The sequence below is a fragment of the Necator americanus genome, chromosome V (genome assembly GCF_031761385.1).
Source record: "Necator americanus strain Aroian chromosome V, whole genome shotgun sequence".
Lineage (NCBI taxonomy): Eukaryota > Metazoa > Nematoda > Chromadorea > Rhabditida > Ancylostomatidae > Necator > Necator americanus.
Window position 1 is genome coordinate 29,196,016 of NC_087375.1, and position 19,324 is coordinate 29,215,339.

The 19,324-nt window shown below is 41.4% G+C and overlaps 1 protein-coding gene across 2 annotated transcripts; it reads right to left on the reverse strand.

Annotated features, from left to right (window-relative positions):
* Positions 1 to 15: 15 nt before the first annotated feature.
* On the reverse strand, positions 16 to 15,965 carry RB195_015568 (uncharacterized protein; the record flags this gene model as incomplete). Of its 2 annotated transcripts, none has more annotated exons than XM_064206336.1 (8): positions 16 to 111; positions 5,565 to 5,678; positions 5,748 to 5,812; positions 7,360 to 7,499; positions 11,334 to 11,430; positions 11,874 to 11,943; positions 12,009 to 12,071; positions 15,906 to 15,965. In XM_064206336.1, the coding sequence occupies 8 exons, from the start codon at positions 15,963 to 15,965 to the stop codon at positions 16 to 18; spliced, it is 705 nt and encodes a 234-aa protein (XP_064062216.1). The 2 variants fall into 2 exon arrangements, with proteins under 2 accessions (XP_064062216.1, XP_064062217.1); XM_064206335.1 differs by having other exon boundaries at positions 11,850 to 11,943.
* Positions 15,966 to 19,324: the final 3,359 nt, after the last annotated feature.

Below are 19,324 nucleotides of genomic sequence, written 5' to 3' on the forward strand. Positions count from 1 at the left end.
GTAGTGAAAAGGTGCTCAGTGTATGGAGACCATCTCCATTTTCCCCTCTACGATCTCATCAATCGACGTAATGTGGCTTTCATAGTTAGGTTGTGGAGGCCGTAGAAGGTCCTGAAAGAATAAAATTACTGAAGAAGCAGAATTCTACTGAGCTGTTTTGTTAAGCTTGCAGGAAGCGAAGGTGGAATTGTGCAGAAATTTCGGGTGCGGGTGCATTGATTTTCAGATTAGTTGTTCCGTGGAGCACTATGCGATCATTCAATCAGTGGCAAAAAGAGGTGGCGTGTGATAGAATAGGAACCGTCTTTAGCGCCCATGGCAATAATAAAGGATAAAGGATAAAGTGCACGGCGTTGATCAATCCCTATGGGGACTACGCGACCTACGCGTTCGCCTTCAACTCAGACTTCGTTTGAGGTTTATGACCGCAACTTACAATGACTTGCGGTGGCTATGATGAGATGTGTGAAGTCGGTGTTTTATTCTCCTAGACAATTTCTGGTCTGGTACCAATTTATCGACCCAAAAGGGTGAAAGGTTTGGTTGACAGTACAGCAGTTTTGAACCGTCGTCGATCGATTGTAGCCACAGCGGAACCTCCCACCGACTGCGCTACACTGCTCTATGGTAATAATAGCGGAAAAAGCACACACTTTCTTTTGAATGCAATATTTAGGGGAACTTCAGCAGTTGTTTTCTAGCCACCAATAAGTAAGGTTCGGGACGTAGCTTTCAAAGCGACACCGAAGCAGCGAAATTCTCTAGATGTCCAGAATTCAGAGTTGAAATTATGTGGTGGAAATCGGACATGAAGTGAGTGAGCGGTAAAATGGCCTTCACAACACTACTTATAAAATATGTATTTGCGATGAAATCCACTATATGGAGTGAGAAAAATCGTGTTACGAGCTCAATTTTTAGCCTAACCTGGAAATTGATTGTGTACTACTTTCTTAAGCTGAACCAAGATTGTTATTTTCTTTCGTAACCTGGAAAGGCTATGTTCGTGAAAAACTGATGGATTTCTGTCTCGCTCAGGCTGGCAGCAGAGTTTGCAGCCACAACTATGATGTGTTGGCCGCATTAAGGATTTGGTGACTATTGATCACGCTTGAAGCTCCATCCCGAATTCTCCTTCTGGAAGTGCGAGTTGCGATCAGGAGAATGGATCCCGACAAAGCCCTGAGTTTAATTTTATATCAGCAGACTTTGTTCGTGCTTATGGCCATCTTCTTCATGTAGCCCTAGCAGCGCACTTGACGTCCTAACTTCAGAAAGACAGTCTTTCGTACTTTGCGCTTTTCCCAACAAGAGGCGTGGGAATAGAAGAGGAGTAGAAACGAGGCTAATGCTAGTTTTATTGAAACGATCAGGGATCAATCTCTGGCAGAAGTGACATTCTTCCATTCAGCGTAAAAAAGTTAAATGAGGATATTTCTTGTCCAACAGTGATGAATTTTCATATTATCGATCGAAAATGAAATTCAGGCCTCACTATTTCGCGAAAAAAATACATCAACAACTGGAATGGGTTGAAAGTAGTGCAAAAGGAGGGACGACGCTTAGTAAATTTCATGCAGCACAATTCTGCATAGTTAAACAGAGAAAGTTTCTCCATATTTTTTGTAAGATGTGGTGTTTCTATCCTTCCTAATTTTTTTTTTTGAACGTTTGGGACCTACTTGAGAGAGATAGTATATTTTTCCTCATATTTTCGATTTCTTCCAACTAGTTTCAGAAGGACCGGGACAGCTACGGAGATAGAGGATTGTAGTGAGGGTTTTTTTGATACCTTACCAAAAAATGGAAACGCATTTTTCAATCGCGACGTGGAAAACTGCCGAGACTTGAATTTTTGGAAGCGAGTCCAGGAGTGTGTGACTTCGAACAAATTACAATAATTCAGCTCATACTTTACAAAAGCTTGATCAGTTTGAAACATATCTTAAGGAGGACTTTTCTAGGTGGAATCATTTTTACATATCATTGAAGCGTCTCTAGAAATTAAGCGTATCAATCCGCTTGGGTTGTGCCAACGTGTATTACTGCAATTCGTAAAAGGTGAGATTTTGGAACGGGTGGTGGCCTATACAATGATTTGCAGGGGACAGCCGATGGACAAGTTAGTGTTTTTATCCATCCAGACAAGTCTGGTATCGTCACCTGAGGGCTTAAAGGCATGGTTGGCAGTAAGGCAGTTTTGAAACATCGACCGTGCGGCCAAAGTGGATCTCTTACCGACTTCGCTACACTCGCCCAATTAAGGGTGATCTAACTAATTTACAGCGCACACTCTCATCTACAAAGCGCACATTTACTTGCCTTTCTGGGCTTTCTGGCACCAACTTATAAATGTTCATTTTAACCGATCAAAATCCTTGCTTGGCTCTCATTCCCAATCAGGGTCAGCATTGCTGAATTCGGCTCACCCGGACATGTAGTAAATTTATCTTATTTATCTGTACTTGTTCCATTTATTGTTCAATCAGTTTATTATACTCGTGCTCGAGAGAATCTTTTCCAAACTACTCGCTTGACACTGCCTACATGGAATGGGCGACCGAGACGACCTTCGAAACCACCGTCCGATATGTTTGCTGGACGTCCTATTCAAGGTGTTCATGGCGATCGTACTCGTGTACATATCAAAGATGTTGGATGAAACTCGACCTCGAAAATAAACTGGATTCCGTTTTGATTTCAGGCGCATGGACCACATCCAAGACGTGTCGAGGGTCATAGAGGTTTGCCGGAGATAGCGATCGCCCTTTGTGCTAACCTTCCTTGACTATGAGAAAGCCTTCGACAGCGTAGAAACGAATGTAATACTTTTAGTACTGGCCGATATAGGTGTAAAAGCGTCGTATTAGGAGACGTTTGCTACGATTGTTGTACCGGTACGATACAGCTCTTCCAGCGACTCCTCACCAAATCCTCTAGAAAGGGGATACGACAAGGCAATACTGTATCGTGGAGGCTGTTAACAGTTACACTGCAGTGCATCAAGAAATCACTCACTTGGGAGGAAATGAGCATTTGTTTTTATAGAAGATTCCCCTCAAATACTCGTTTCGCAGATGGCATCGTTCTCTTTTCGTGACGTACCAACAAAGCAGCCACCAAAGAGACAGAAACAAGATACGGTCCATGAAGAACGTCTACTGCGAGGACAAAGGAATGCCCACTGGTTCCCTACTAACTCGACTCAGTAGTTCTTTCATCGCTCTATTACGAAATGGAGATGTGACCAGACATTTCTGCGACGTCTGAGAAGCTACTTACTATCCACAGAGCCTTTGTAGGATATCTTCGGTTGTCTACTGCATATGTTTTGGTATTTTGGTATTTATATTTGGTATTAATCTTGCATTAATTTTTATGAGAGGTTTTGAGGGAGCGGTGGTGTAAGATGGAAGTCATATCATGTGGTGCATTTCTAAGGTGAAAAAGAATAAATATCATGATAATGGTCATGATTATGCTATGTATAATAGTAACGGGCTTAAATTGTTAGGTGTGAGTGTCTGTGTGTCTGTATCTCTGTGTATGTCAGTCACGAAATTCCAGAAAGCAGTGAGACGGATCCATAGACGGATCGTTGGATTGATGCACCGACGCCGCCGAACGGTAAAATGGGACGGATCCTAACCCGTCGAACTGGTGCGTCGCGGTGTCGTAGTATCGCGCAATCCACAAAAGTCCAAGTGAATTTGTGAATGAGTAAATGAGACGCTGTAAACGGTTTCATAGCCGAGAAAACTGCATGTTTTGCATTTCACTTCAATGTTCCATTCCAGCGCATGCGTATTTTACCACACCTTTCCTTCATCAAGCTGCTCAAACTCTTCCTTTAGAAATTGGAAACACGCATGAAAAAAGCTGCTTGAACGACTAAGAACGAAGACTAGAACTGTTAAGGAAAACCCATACTTCGAATAATGCTTTCAATTTGCGCTTATATTACATTGGTGTTGAAGGAGTGTAAGAAAATGAAGTTACAGTTTTCTCCAAATAGTACTCCTACTTCTTATATCTACACTAGTTGGACCTCCGGCTTTAGGCGGACGTCAGACCAGTGTAGATATAAGAAGCTATGTCAGTGAGATCCTTTTTGGGGTTTTCTTTAGACGGGAGATGACGGTGAAAATCAGGCGCAGACAATCATATGGCACGTCTGATTTGCCGCGACGCTAGGAATGATGGTTAATTCAAATGAACACCACCTAAAGCCCGGAGTAGCTGCATCTGCGACTACAATCAAAGCGGCACGGTTAGTATCGAGATGGTACAATCGCTAGATGCACTCCGACTGCAGAGATGAGTGCAACTAGCGAGGATGCCCCTAGATTCCAACCTCCAGCTCTAGCGCGCTACTTTAAATGAATCTGCTTACACAGCTGCACCGAGCATCACCAGTTTTGACGTGATTATGACACTCAATGTCGAACTCGAAAGATGATGCAGAGTTTGGGTGCGGCTTGTAATGCCTCACGTGTCTTATTCCCCTTGCGTCATAAGTCCCGGAAAAATCTTCCCAGCCGCTCAGCTCCCATCTTTCACCATACAGTAAGAAAAAACAAAACAGCTTAACTCAACAACGCAGTATTATATTCAATTCAAAACGACCTGAAGACCGCTGCAGTTGCGCAAGCAGCTACTTTCGAAAAGGCGTGGTAAAGCGAGCGATTTTGAGCGTTGCCTCATACTAATATTCATACACACTGACAGCTCTTCTCAGCTGTATGCTTGTATAAATATCTATGGATCCGTCTCACTGCTTTCTGGAATTTCGTGACTGACATTCACAGAGACACAGACACACAGACACTCACACCTAACAAATTAAGCCCGTTACTATTATACATAGCATAATCATGACCATTATCATGATATTTATTCTTTTTCACCTTAGAAATGCACCACATGAAATGACTTCCATCTTACACCACCGCTCCCGCGAAACCTCTCATAAAAATTAATGCAAGATTAATACCAAATATAAATACCAAAATATCAAAACATATGCAGTAGACAACCGAAGATATCCTACAAAGGCTCTGCGGGTAGTAAGTAGCTTCTCAGACGTCGCAGAAATGTCTGGTCACATCTCCACTTCGTAATAGAGCGATGAAAGAACTACTGAGTCGAGTTAGTAGGGAACCAATGGGCATTTCTTTGTACGATGTACTCCTGTTTAAAGTCATCACCCCACGAATCTGAGGTGGTGCAGATTTCAGGTGGAGTATTTTTATAGTATATTAGTATAGATAGTAGATTATGGAGAGGAGGGTGACTCCGTCTATTTCTTCCTAATTGCCGTAAAAAACCGGAAGATTCGGGCCGTTTTTTAAGCTGGTGCGCTTCGTTCGAACTCCCTGTAAAAAATAATGCGCCAGAACGCCTGAAGCCGTATCTTCCGGGCCGTTTTTTACGACAATTAGAAAGAAGGGGACAGAATCACCCTCCTCTCCATAATCTACTATCCCTTATAAGAATATTCCACCTGAAATCCGTGCCACCTCAGATTCGTGGAGTGATGCCTTTGAAGCAGAACACGAGTTTACCTGAATGTGCTGAACGATCAGATCAATGGCCACGTCGTTCTCACCTCCTCGGGGAATAATGACGTCAGCGCATTTCATCGTTGGTCGGCAAAATTCTTCAAAAGCTGGTTTAACCTGCAACGGGGTCATAGAAGTTACTCGTAGCTGTATTTCAAGTAAACACTTAGAAGTGTCAACAATTACCATATTAGTATATTGCGCAAGGACTAAAGGTAATGGCTTTTTCCTCTCAACAGTGTCGCGTCGAACTGGAAGGAAATAATCATCATCTCTAGAAAGTTGGAGGTTATGTGTAAGAATTCAGTGTTTGCATCTCACAGCCAGTGAATATGCTCGTGCAAACCGTTTTTATTTACAGTAATTGGATGTTCACGATAACCAATGATAAAATAGCATGAGAGGGTAGACTTCACTGCTCCTATTTTTTAAATCAATCAAATTAGTTTGTTTCTAAGTTATTTTGAATAGACCTTAACCTTCTGCTGTCATTTGCTTTATTTTCCACTGCGTTCTCTCATCTCTTCCATAATCGTACAATTTCACAAGGTTAGACACAACCACATCCTTTTTGCCAATCCACTCGTTCTTAATTCCTTTCTTTCTTTCTTTCTTTCTTTCTTTAATTTCTTTTCTTTTCTTTAATTTTTAAAGTTTTTAAAAAGTTTCTTCAATTTATTTAAAACTTATTTTATTTGTCTGTGCCTCTACTTGAATTCTGCGCGAAACAAAGCCGATGGTAGCCCTAGGGTACTAAGTTTAAAGAGTACTCGTGAAGACTTCCGCTAAACAATATTCCGTTTTAATCTATGAAGAGTGAACCAGTTTCAGCAACGTACAGAAATGCAGGCGACCTCACCGCTGAAATTTACGAGAGTTAGGGCCGCATCGTCCTCTGCCGAATTACTGTAATTAAGCTTACATCTCTCTAAATGTGTGATTACATGATGGCCTTACCAAGGCCATTTTTATTCTGCTTCCCTAATGGTATGGCTACCCCACGAACTATGGTGCTTGTTTCGAGAAACCCTTTAATTGGTAAACGCTTAGTTACACTACGCTTTCACCTCCAGACGTTTTCTGTTCACAAAACGAATCCCGAGTCTTCGCTTTATTTCCACTAACTGAACAAAATGCTCTTGCACTTGGCAATGGAGCTACAAATCCACTAACTTCATAACATGGGTATATCTTAAAGGATCACCCACGAATCTGTGGATTGTGGGGAAGAGAGTGACTCCGTTCATCTCTTTCTAATCGCCATAAAAAACGGTCCGGAAGATGCGGTGCGTGCACAAGGGTGGCACGCTTCAATACAACTCTTCGTAACAACAGCCCCCAGGAACGCCCGAATCCTCAACTTTCGGGTTGTTTTTACGGCGATGAGGAAGAGGTGAACGGAGTCACCCTCTTCCTCACAATCTACGACCCCGTATAGGCATAACCCTCGTGGAACCTGTACCACTCCGGATTCACGGGGGTGATGCTTTTAATTCAAATACCACATAACAATGACAACGCACATTGGAAAAGTGCTCTTCATGACTGTTGCGTTAAGTGTATGTATTTTACTGTATTATACAAGTTATTTGCAGATACATGTTACAGAAAAATATGCTTAATAGATTGATATTACCGTAGATGTCCGAAAACAATGGTGATCGATTGTGGACAAGACTTACTGGGGCTTCACCGTTCACCATACTATTCACTAGTGCAATGGAGGGGCTTCCAGAGACATTAAAAGTTTTAGTGGTTGACCAACTTTCGTGGCAAATAAACAATGACAACATGATACCTCGTCTGGCTAGACGAACATCCGCGTCAGCATCAACGAATAACTTCATCCCAAACTTCTGCCTAATGCGATCATCGTAGAATACCAAGATACCCTCGACCATAATGACATCGGCAGGTTCGATTGTGATTGTGCCAATTCTGAACGTTTAGTTGTGATGGAGTTGTTTCTGTTGAATCAAGTCATGTTTGATTGAAAAGGTCAACAAGTAGAAACGGATACGCACCTACATCTCATTGGTCCTACTCTGGACAAGAATACTTCCCTCCACTTCCCTCTACAGGGAAAAACGAATGCGGACTAGTTATATTTGCATTGTTCACGGCAGCTTATACAACGTCACAAGTTGAACTATTGTGGCGAAATAAATTTCATCATAATTTGTGGAACTCATCTGTGTTTATGAGTCATAGTAATGTTCGCGCTCACATGTAAACAATCGTGTGATCGACGTGAAAGATGCAGATAACTCCCGTTTGTATTTCGAGGCATCACCCAGGATAATATTCAGCGTCGAGTTCTCTCTGGTAGTAGACAAGTTCGTGGGCAGCTCTTCAGCTGATTGAAATCGTATCTTCAAGAGCGGCACATGATTGTAAAAGTCCGTAACAGTCATTTCAAACGTTATGCATTAAAAACTGTTGGGTTCCGCAGGGTAGTACACTCACAGCTTCTCTTACTGGCGTACACTGCCGACCTTCGCAGTTATTTGAAAACCCATGCTGACGTGAAAGCTCAAATGCTCGCAGACGACATCAAAATATACTTTTCGTATCGACTGGATATTGGACAGGCTCCTCTGATTTCCTATTTCAGCAATTCAACAACTATTCGATATCAAGTGCAAGTTGGAGATCTTAGGGTTATAATTGACTGGATTGAATTCGACTTCGCTCATTTTGACCTAGTCACCAAAAGAACGCTCTCGTCTCTTTTTATAACATTGAGGAATGTGCAGTGTAGGAACCGTGTTTCACTAATACTTCTTTACAAAACATGTGGTTTGCCACATCTAGAACACGCCATAGCGGTTTGGAATCCGTACTTGAACAAGGATTTCTTTGGAAAAAGTACAACTTTTTCTGTCTACTTTTTCTTTTTTCCTTTTACTATGCTAGCTTATTATAGATGCTTTGTCGATCCTGGTTATCCTGAAACACTTCCTTCCGATGAAATTCGACTTAATATTTTGAAATTTAGAGTTAGAAGTCAGACGAATAGTCAAAAATTTAATTTTGGGTTTTCATATCTTACGAATGGAACTCAGGCCAAAGGTAGGTAACTATTAGATTTTTCGATCAACAAGCGGGAGGACAGGTAGTTTCAATTTGCACTCTCTGAAATCAGACAAAGCTCTTCTCAACGACATTCAACTTTTTACTTTTCTGAATAAGGTTCGAAAAATAAATACACTTCTAAACGTTGAATGGGCAAACGTATGTTTGTGGAATATCTAATCTAGTTTCGGTTCGGTCTAATTCCAAACATGTACTGCAATTGGGGTTTGAAAATGCATCTCAGGTGTGTGCATCTATTCTCTGAAAAAGAGTACAATTTTTTTCCAGACAAGTGAAAGGCAAAAGATAAGGTGTACAGTGCTAAGTCCAATCAATTTGGTAATGCGCTTGCGTGTCTGATTTTAACTCAGAATTGTTTGAAGAGTGCGTCTGCAGCCTTACAATGGCTTGCAGGGCAGGAGAAGCGTGTCAAGTCAGACATCTTTTGTTATCCCAGACAAGTTTGGTACCGGCTCATCGATCCCGGAGGGATGAAAGCCTTGGTTATCATTACGACGGTTTTGCACCATCAACCGTGCGGTCACAGCCGAATTTCAATCCGACTGCGCAGCACCCGCTACTGCTAAAGAGGAAGCTTATAAAATAAGTTTAAAAACTCTAGCGTATCAATCTTTGGTGATTTACGAACCCGAATTAATTCAGAACTCCAAACTCTAGAGAAAGTAAAGGACTCTGCATACGTGAAGCCCTTATACGTGACCTTGCTCCAAACCATGTCGCCGCAGAAGCTCTTCCCAGTTGCGTTATACTAGCCTCCGTAAAAATGAAATTCCATCAAAATGTCGAATCAACTACGGTTTGTTTAATGACACATAAAAACTGACCAGTTTCACTCATTGTGGGATTGATAATTTTTTCATTCTTTGAAGAGAGGAAATAAGAAAGGAAGGGAGAGGGAGCAGAAGTCTCTTTTCATTGCGTAAAAAAATGAACAGAGCAGAAAAGAGTTACTGATGAATCAGGAATACGTAATATTAGCTGCATGGCGTAAAATGCGTTAAATGCCATAAGACCGAAGAGACTTTAATGTTTAGACTGGCCCGCGGAAGCCAATCAAGACCACCCGTATAGAAATTCGAAGAAGAAGGCGCAAGGAGGTAGACTCCAAATGCAAATTATCAAACCGTGCAGCACTGTCGATGGCGAAAAAAAACAAGAGGTTCCTTCTTTTTCCTGTCATTGTACTGTTCCGAATCTTATCTACTATTGAAGTGAAGCTATTAGGGTGTTCGAAAAGTATCTGCCGAAAATTTCGCAGCAGCGCAGATTTTTTGAGATGTTCTGGAAGTTCCCGTTTTAAATATATTATATAAGGACACTACCGCTTGTATACACATAACATATCTGGCTCCCTCTTCACTGCCTTATTCATCCTATAATGGCCGAACATTCCACCCATATTCGACACGTACTCCTTTGCGAGTTCGAATCTGGCCACTCCGCTGCTGAAGCCCATCGAAACTTAAGTGAAGTATTCGGCACTGAAGCTCCTTTCGAGCGGTCTGTGCGCGCCTGGTTTCAAGCGTTTCAGAGCCGGAAATAAGAAACTCGAAGATGAGCCTCGCTCTGGTCGACGGACTGCAATATCGTTCGACGAACTGAAGAATCTGGCAGAGCGGCATCCATATGAAAGTGTGCGGTATTTTGCTGCCAGTCTTGGCTGCTCGCTGTCCACCGTGAGCAGTGGACTGCGATCTCTCGGAATGGTGAAAAAGCTCGGTCAGTGGCTCCTACATGCATTGAGCGACGGCAACCGCCAAAGACGCCTGGGCATTTGCACTCAGCTGCTCTCCAGAAGCCGCAGATTCGACTGGCTGGACACCATTGTCACTGTAGATGAAAAATGGGTCCTCTGTGTCAACCACACCCACAAACGTGAGTGGTGCGCTGGCGATGAAATGCCGGATCCTTCCGTGAAAAGTGAAATCCATGAGAAGAAGGTCATGCTGAGCGTCTGGTGGTAAGTTCATGGAATGTACCGTTTCGAACTGCTGCCGGACAACACGACAGTTACTGCAGGTCTACTGCGCTCAATTGCAAAGACTGGCTGACAAGATCCGCAAGGAGCATCCGAAGCTCGACAACGTTCGCTTGCTGCACGATAACGCGCGCCCTCACATCGCGAAGAAGACTTCCAAGAAAATTCTGGAGCTCGGATGGGAAGTAGTTCACCGTACAGCCCGGACTGGCTCCGAGCGACTACCACCTCTTCCGATCGCTTCAGCTTCACCTTGAAGAGAAGCGCTACGGTGATCGTGACCACCGCAAAAATGACGTTCGGGGTTTCTTCGCCTCCAAGTCGCCGAAGTTCTACGCCAAAAAATCCGTGATCTTGTGAGATGTTGGCAGAAGGTTGTCGATGTTGATGGAGATTATTTCGTCGAATAATAAAATGTTGTAAAAAGTTGTGTTGTTTTGAAATTTGCCGTATTTCGGTAGATACTGTCCGAACACCCTAATACAATCGAACATCTGAGTAAATGTCGCTTTAAACCGCAAGCAGCCGGTATCTGCTTCTTTTACACCACATAGTACATAACCACAGGTAAATTCTACGAATTAGCATAAAACATGAAATTGGTAATGTGCTTCGAGATCCGCATTCAAACTTCGTCCTTCACTTGACATTTTTTCCTAGTCTAGTTTCTCATTTGTACATTTCTGTATTGCACCTACCTTGAGCTCGTAAAATTGTCATAATGTGGAATCGTCACCGAAAATCCGTTTTCCAGTTGAGTCATGGTGTCGGCAAACTTGTCAAAATCGAATGCAGCTGAAATAATTACAAAACTTACACAAGGGAAAACTAAAGACATGTTAGAAGCAGAATACGACGTGATTGCAAGGTTTAACCAAGTTGGAAGTCGCTTTCAGTTGTTAACAGAATTTAAGCATCTTGTGCAGCTTTATATTTATTAGTGATGAATCTCGTTGGCGAACAGAGGAGCTGCTAGTATAGTTGGCTCAAAACGACTTGAAGCTCGGTGCAGCTGGGTGAGCGTCTGTGCTCGAAGCATCGCGGTTTAGATCGAGGAAGACCTTTGTTACCACCACTCGTCGCTACTTTCCGTGTGAAGCTAGCGATGATTGGTCCCAACCGCTAGCTTAACTCTGGTGCATCGAGCGCAAGTGTGTGAGCAATTGCACTGGACTTCGGGTCGTTTTGACCCAATTATAGGGATTGATTCTTACAGGGATGATCGAAGTCGTACTCGCCCCGCTCCGCTTTTTTACGGCCTTCTTCACTCAACTCCTTATAGAATGACTCCATAGAAATGGTGGCAACCTGCGATGGTAATCATAAGGCTATCCGTCACAGCGAAGAATGAGCCAGGAATGACCAGGCGTCACCTGCTTACTTGGTCTCTCGTTGAGGGCTTGGAAACGTTCCATAATTCTTTGGATGACTAGAGTCTGAATGCAGAAGAATTCGTTGATTGAGATTCCTACTTAGAAAAAACTAAAATAGGAGGATTCTGATTGAAGTTATGAATCAAATAACCTTGACGAAGTACCTGCAACATCATGAATGTAGGCAATTCGATGGTCCGGGAAGAGCAAGTTATTAGCCTGATTATCATTGGTAAATGTAGCTTCCCAACTACAGTTAGTGTACAAATCGGTTTGTTCAAGAAAATCAATGATACGATATACTTTGCGTCGCGATGATGTAGCTTTTTACTGATTTGATTGGGCTGTAGCTAAGATTGGCATCAACATTTCTTTACTAGCAGCAAACGTTTCAGCGTTATCGCCTTCGTCAGAGCTTCAGAAAAATCAAAGCTTTTCAGTGATGTATCCTTTCAGGCACCTTACCACCATTACAGAAATCATCGAAACGATAGGGAAACTCATACAACAACACATCTGATAGTGCTTACCTCATTTGCTAAATCTGTTAACGTATTACTACGCATTACGTTTACGCATTACATTATTTACTTATGGAGTGGGATACGAAAATGCGAAAGACTAAATGGTATCGAAGTCCCTGTAGCAAAGATGGCCCAGAAAAAATTACGTTCTGTCTCCTTTACTGACTTGATGATATGCCTAGAGCGGCGCGGAGCTATATACGGGAAGTGGGTCTACAAAATGACGTAAGGGTCGTGGAAATATCACAGGCGAATCAGATGGTACGTAATCGTGCGTATGACCACTCTGCACAACTCCTGGCTGCGTGGCTTGCCCGTATGGCCGACTGGGAAATTCGTAGGAGTGAGAACAATATTTTCTTAAACTAAAGATTGTGCTGCTTGCCGATATTACCGCAACGAAGCAGATGACATGAGTACGGCCATGAGTTAGTCTAATGTACTATTATTCGTTGCATTTTTTTCTAGTGGGGCGTGGACGCATGAAATTTGAGTTTGATTTTTTTTTTTGGAATTTGACTACTTAAAAACAGGTATTTCGAAATATAGTCAAAGACATAGGACTAGGAACTAGTCCAATTTATTATTATTTTTTTGCTGTTTTATGCCTCTCATAGCGATATGTATAAGTATGAAGCAAAAAAGCGAATTTTTCTTGGATGCTGAGAGTTTTGTGGCTAGATTAAAGTGAAATCAGCCGTGAAACCCCTCCAAATTAATGATAAACCCAAAGAATGTCGAAGTGTGGATGTAGTATATTGATTTCGAATTGAGTTGAGTTTGGCTACTCTACACTACTAAATCTCACTACTTATACTCATCGATAGACGTGCACTTTAACTTATGCCTTGGTGAGATAGTGCTGTAAACTCGTCATCTATGTTGGTTTGACTTGCCATCCAGTAAAAAAATTTCAAAACTAAGGCAGCTTCATGCAAAATCATTTTTTTCAATGTAAACATTGAAGCATGTTGAAGCCCGTAATTATCTATATAAGTGATCCTATTGAGGATCTATCTTGGAAGATGCAGCCATCTGACCTGCACTCGTTAAAATGGAGAAAGTCGGTTGCAAAGAACTTCACGATGTTCCTATTTATAGCTTGTCTCTTCGGAGGATATATGAGCTTTTAGATTGAAAAAAAGCCCTTGACATCAGAAAGGATGTAGACAATTTTGTCTTTTATTTTCCACAGACTGAATACCAATGAAAGATGTGTTTTCCATAGGAGTTAATGGCAGCAACCTATTGTTGAGGGGAGGTATCAACTCCTCAGGACCAGAAATCTGCACATTGCGGGTTGAATTTCAACGCAATGTCGGCTTTGAGCTTAACGAAACAGTTGTGGTTCTTTGCGAGCGAAAAACTAAGAGGCCCGAAATAAACTGTAACCTGAATGCACACTACTACCGGACTACGGCGGGTGGCCTTCCACCGTCGTTTCTCTCAAATGGTAGTGTTAATTTCATTTCATTTATTTTGCGGGGCTGCGCCACGTAAACATCGAGACTGAGCACACTTCATTGGCGGTGAACAGTTCCACCACAGCATCAAAAACAGTTCGTCAATGCATCAAAAACTTTGATAGACTGTCTCAGAAACTGTCTAATGAACCTTTGGGGACATCGGTATTGCTACGGTAGCCGCATCTAGTTAGTTAGCTGCATAGTAATGTTTGGAGACACTGGGTCTCTGTCATGCTTACTTGTTCTGTGCCGTAGGTTTTGCCGCTGACTTCTGTGGCAAGACAGCCAGGAGGTCAACTTCCAAATAGAAGTCACGCTCCTTTGCAATCAAACACTCCGTTAAAAACATTGGAATGCTGTTTTCTATAATTCATTAGTATTTACAAACAAATTTGCGGTGTTTATCAGCAGATGAAGGTTAAGAATGCTTTACCAGGTTTTTTGCATGATATGCTCATCCAGTGTGAAGGTTCTGATATTTGGGGGAATTCTTGAGATAGGGATCTCTCCACCTGTGAGCAAGGATTTGAGCAGAGTTCACAATTATCATGGTGGAAAAAAGCAACTCCTCCTACAAGTCCAGGAATTTAAAGCACCAAGAGCACTCAAAACCATGAGACCACATGATGTGTTTGAAAATCGTCATACAGGATGACTTACGCGCTCTCAAAGAATGTTGACTTCGAACTAGTTAGCGATAGATTAACGAAAGATGCTGCTGCTCCAGCACGGTGCATCCTTCATTTTGTGAAGGGACGCAACTAATTTGTGTCGAACATCGTGCGGAGATGGGTTTGATTGCTTTATGTTCTCCAGATTCTTAGATCTGTGAAGGAAAAAGTAGTTGCGCATTTCCACCTTAGAGGAGGGACCCAGCCTTAAGAATTTCCGCGATTGTCGCGCTTAAGCCTACTATGACAAGGTTTTCGGTGACTTTGCATAACTACAAAGGCGACTAAAAATAACAGTTTAAGCCATAGCCTAGAATCACTCTGAGAACTCCTGCAGTTTACGAGAACCGCAGTTGAAAGGGTCACTATTTCAAATGCATCGACAAGTGATTTGGAGCTGGCAAAAAACCTGAAGTCGCCGCTGGCGTTTGTTCGTGAAGACAACACAAAGAAAATGCACTTATAATTCTTGCGATGAGCATATATTGCCCGTGTTAGACTGTCTTTGAATCCTAGCATATTGAATACGTAGCTTTTATTGATTTGCTTGAGCTGTAGTCAAGATAAGTATCGATCTTTCTTTATTAACAGCTAACGCCTAAGCCATTGCTTTCGTCGGAGCCTGGAGAAATCAGAGCGATTAGTGGTTTATCCTCTGAAGCGCTTCATCACCCTACAGAAAGCATTCAAACGATAAGTAAACTCAAACAACAACACTGCGCAGATCTGGCTCGTAAGGTTCCAATATGCAATGGATACACAGCTGGAGAGAGATCCATCTTAGCATGTGGCCCAGAAAAATGGCTTTATGTGGGGTTATGAGGCGTCTGAGAGGATAAATCACTGATGGTTTTGATTTTTCCACGCGAAGGCGATAACGCCGAAGCATTAGCTGTCAATAAAGAAAGATCGATACCAACGTTGGCTACAGCTCAAACAAATCAATAAAAGCTACGTAGGGCATTTGTTTTAGACGAATATTCCTTTGAACGGACAGGGAGAAAGTGAGGCTACAAAGATTTACAACCACAACACAAATTTTGCTTGGTTTCTCATCGCGATCACTATCTGACACACTCAGCAGAGTGCATGTTAGTATTTTTACACAAGTAGAGGACGTCTGCTGACAAAACGGCCACGTATTTGCAGCACATTTTGCAGCATCGTTACATATTCTTTTGCAGCAATTTTTATAGCGCTGGATATCTTAAAATGATTGATCAGATAACGACAAACTTTTCCGGATGAAGGACCTCCGGAGACGCCGATTATAAATGGCATACGTTCCTTCTCCATCGTTTGGGAAAGGCTTTTCTGTCTAAAACCTGAAACAGGAAAGCAATTGTTTTGTTTTGGTCTGTTTTGAACGAATATGAATAGATAGAAGAAAATAGGAAGAATAGATAGATGACAAAACGGCCGCATATTTGCAGCACAATCTGCAGCATCGTTACATATTGCAACATTTGATGAATTGTTGATACATAATAATTGTTAATAATTGATTATTCATACATTTGATGAATGGTTGCAAGGGGCAAGTGAGCAAAAAGGAGGGAAATTATTAAATCTCAAAATGATGAGTCCCAGCAGAAGCGTGTGAAATAACTCTAGTTTGCAAGAAGCAACTGAGTGACCCATGGAATTCTGACTTCCTGTAGGCGAGTGAGAGCTCTCCCGGATATAAAAACATTCACTGGAAACAGCTGACATGAGAAATTGCGGAAAAAAAGTTCTAAATACTGACTCGTATCAAAATAAAAATCGCCGAACATTTCGATAAAAAAAGAGAGTAGGAAAGTTTTGCAAGGTGCGCTATTTGACGTATATAAATCTCTTTCCTGAAGTACGGATGGAGAAGCGAGTCCTTAAGCTTAATCCTAACACACGATAAAGCAGGAGCATTGCTCCATATTTTGCTTTCATTAAAAGTGAAAAGACAAAGTAGAAAATGGAATAAGATAAATAAGATAGAGCACAAATGATGACTAAAGGTTGATCCTCCTAATTTTTTCCCCGCTTTGTCCAATCCCAGGCAAACGTTCCTGTTACTGAACGTTGTTACAAAAGCAGATTTGAATAAAAATATGATGTAAGCGGTACGACGTAAGCATAACACAATAAAAGTGTAATTCTCTTGCAGTTACCAATAAAATGACTGGTCGATTTCTATAATAGCCGAACAAAGATATTCCCATACTATCATTGCTCCCCAAGAAGAAATATACCTCAGTTCAAATTCATATCCAATGTTGTCACCTTTCCGTCAAAAGTGCGGGGTCTATAGAGACGTAAGCGTCTGACGATGACTAATAGTAGGTCGATCGCAGTGAGACGTAAGTGCAAGCGTTGATCCCGAAACACCACATCAGTCGAAAGAAAGGAGAATAAACACAAACCACTTCCGGTTTCTTGAACACTGGTTAAGATCTGAGTACTCGATTTTTTTTTCCTAGCAAAATTCCTCTAATTAGACCATATTTCTACAATGTACAAGTACTGAAAAAAAAGAGAAATTTGACGGATTAAACTCGGTATCTTGCCAATCCTTAGCTATCATGGTCGAAGTAGAGGTATGAGAGTAGCAGAGGTAATAAGCAAATAGCAATAAAACTTTGATCGAGAGCACCTGCACTACTAACAAAAAAAAATTTCTAAAAATCGAAATTTCTTTGAAATTTGGGAGTTAGAAATATTGGAAAATCTTAATTGAGAGAGATTATCAGTGACTTGAGGCAAAAAATTGACGGAATTATGACTTCATAGAAGATACTCCAGAAATCGTATTCCTAACAACATATGTTGGCCTTCGGGGAGTAGCTAATCGACAACCATAATGGCCTTCAGTCTTGGAGGCGTGGTTTCATCTAATCGCCGTCGAGGAAAACATTAATGATGTTCCATGGGAGGGAAGTACTGTAGACGATGTTCTATACAGACTTTTCTCGGAACGTAAGGGTTCGTGTGTGTTCAGTTATCTTCGAAAGTGCTATTGATGAGTTACTAAGAGAAGTGATCTGATTCGAAACTAAGGTTAGTGGACAAGAACAAATAATCATAAGTGATTTAGTGCGGAGAAAAATTATTTGAACTCTTACTCAGTTAAAAATGACAGGAAGTGAGAGAAAATTTTAAAAGGGAGAGACGAAAAGCTGGTAGTGCATCCTACGAGAAAGTTTGAGCATCTGTGATTCCAACCCAGAATGGACTTCTGTTGCTAGAGGGACATTTGCATCACTCGAATAATTTATTAATATAATTAATATAATAATTGTATAGGCCAACACGCATTCCAAAACTTCAACGATTACGAATTGCAGTGAAAACGTGTTGGCGCGTCCCAGTGGGATTGATACGCCACTGGCTTTAAACTTTTAAAGGCATAACCCCACGAAGGTGGTGGTCTGAGGTGGTACGGATTTCAGGTGGAGTATTCGCATACGGGATCGTAGATTAAGGAGAGAGAGGGGGGTGGGGGTGGGGATTCCGTCCATTTTTTCCTAATTGCCGTAAAAAAACGGCAAGCAAGATACGGCTTCGAGCGTTCTGTCGCGCTATTTCCTACAACGAGTTCTATTGGAGCGCGTCAGCCGTGTGCACATGCCGCATCTTCCTGGCCGTTTCTAAGCCAATTAGCAAAAAATGGACAGAATCACCCACCTCTCCAAAATCTACGATCCCGTATACGAATACTCCACTTAAAATCCGTACCACAGATTCGTGGGGTGGTGCATTCAATATAGTAATATGGGCAATTATGAGGAGAATACTTAATTTTTTAGCGTCACTTTCTTTCAACGAATAATTTTACTACTACTATAACTTAATAATATAATATTGAATAATAATAAGTATAAGTTGACTCGCTTGATAATAAAATGATTCTTTTTTTGCTAATTTCGTGTTGTATCGAGCATGAGGTTTTCGAATGATGTTTTTTTTTTCTCGTTTCGATTATCAACTACAAAGATTGGATGCAGTAAGTAATTCTATATTCTTAAGCTCAATTCTTCGGTAATAAAATAATTCTGATTTACACGACATCGCTATTTGGCAAAGAATAATAGTAAAATTTTTTGTTGAGTAAGGCGAATACACAAACGATGTCTTCTCCTCATAATTGAACTGTCTTTGGTTCTCGGGAAGAAATGTATCCGAGCTAACAGCTCACTATTTATTAATAGTTAGGGAGTAAAGTCGAAGTGTAGTAATTTTTGATTCCTCAAGATCAACGAGATCCACATCGGCAGCCGAAACAACGGGAACAGTTGGCAATTCTTGCAGCTAGACGTCTTTGACTTACTCCGTGGTATTGCAAAGCATTTTAATCATTTGAGTGGAGAAAAAGTAGCATTTCTCAAATAGACACAACGGCACGAATGACAGATCGAAGCGACCATTTCAAAACACAGGTCATGGAATAGGAATGCTCGCCAACAGCAGCAACATCCCGTTAAATGTAATCATATGTGACAAAAATTATAAATACAGCTTTATAAATGTTTCTGTTCCTTTTTTCATCGTTCATTAAATAGAATAGCGAAAAATGGTGACTTTATGGCTATCTACACAAAGGGCGGACATCAATATCTTGACCAAACAAAATGTTGATTCACGATTCGAGATCCATCCATTGTTCATTTATTTTGATGATG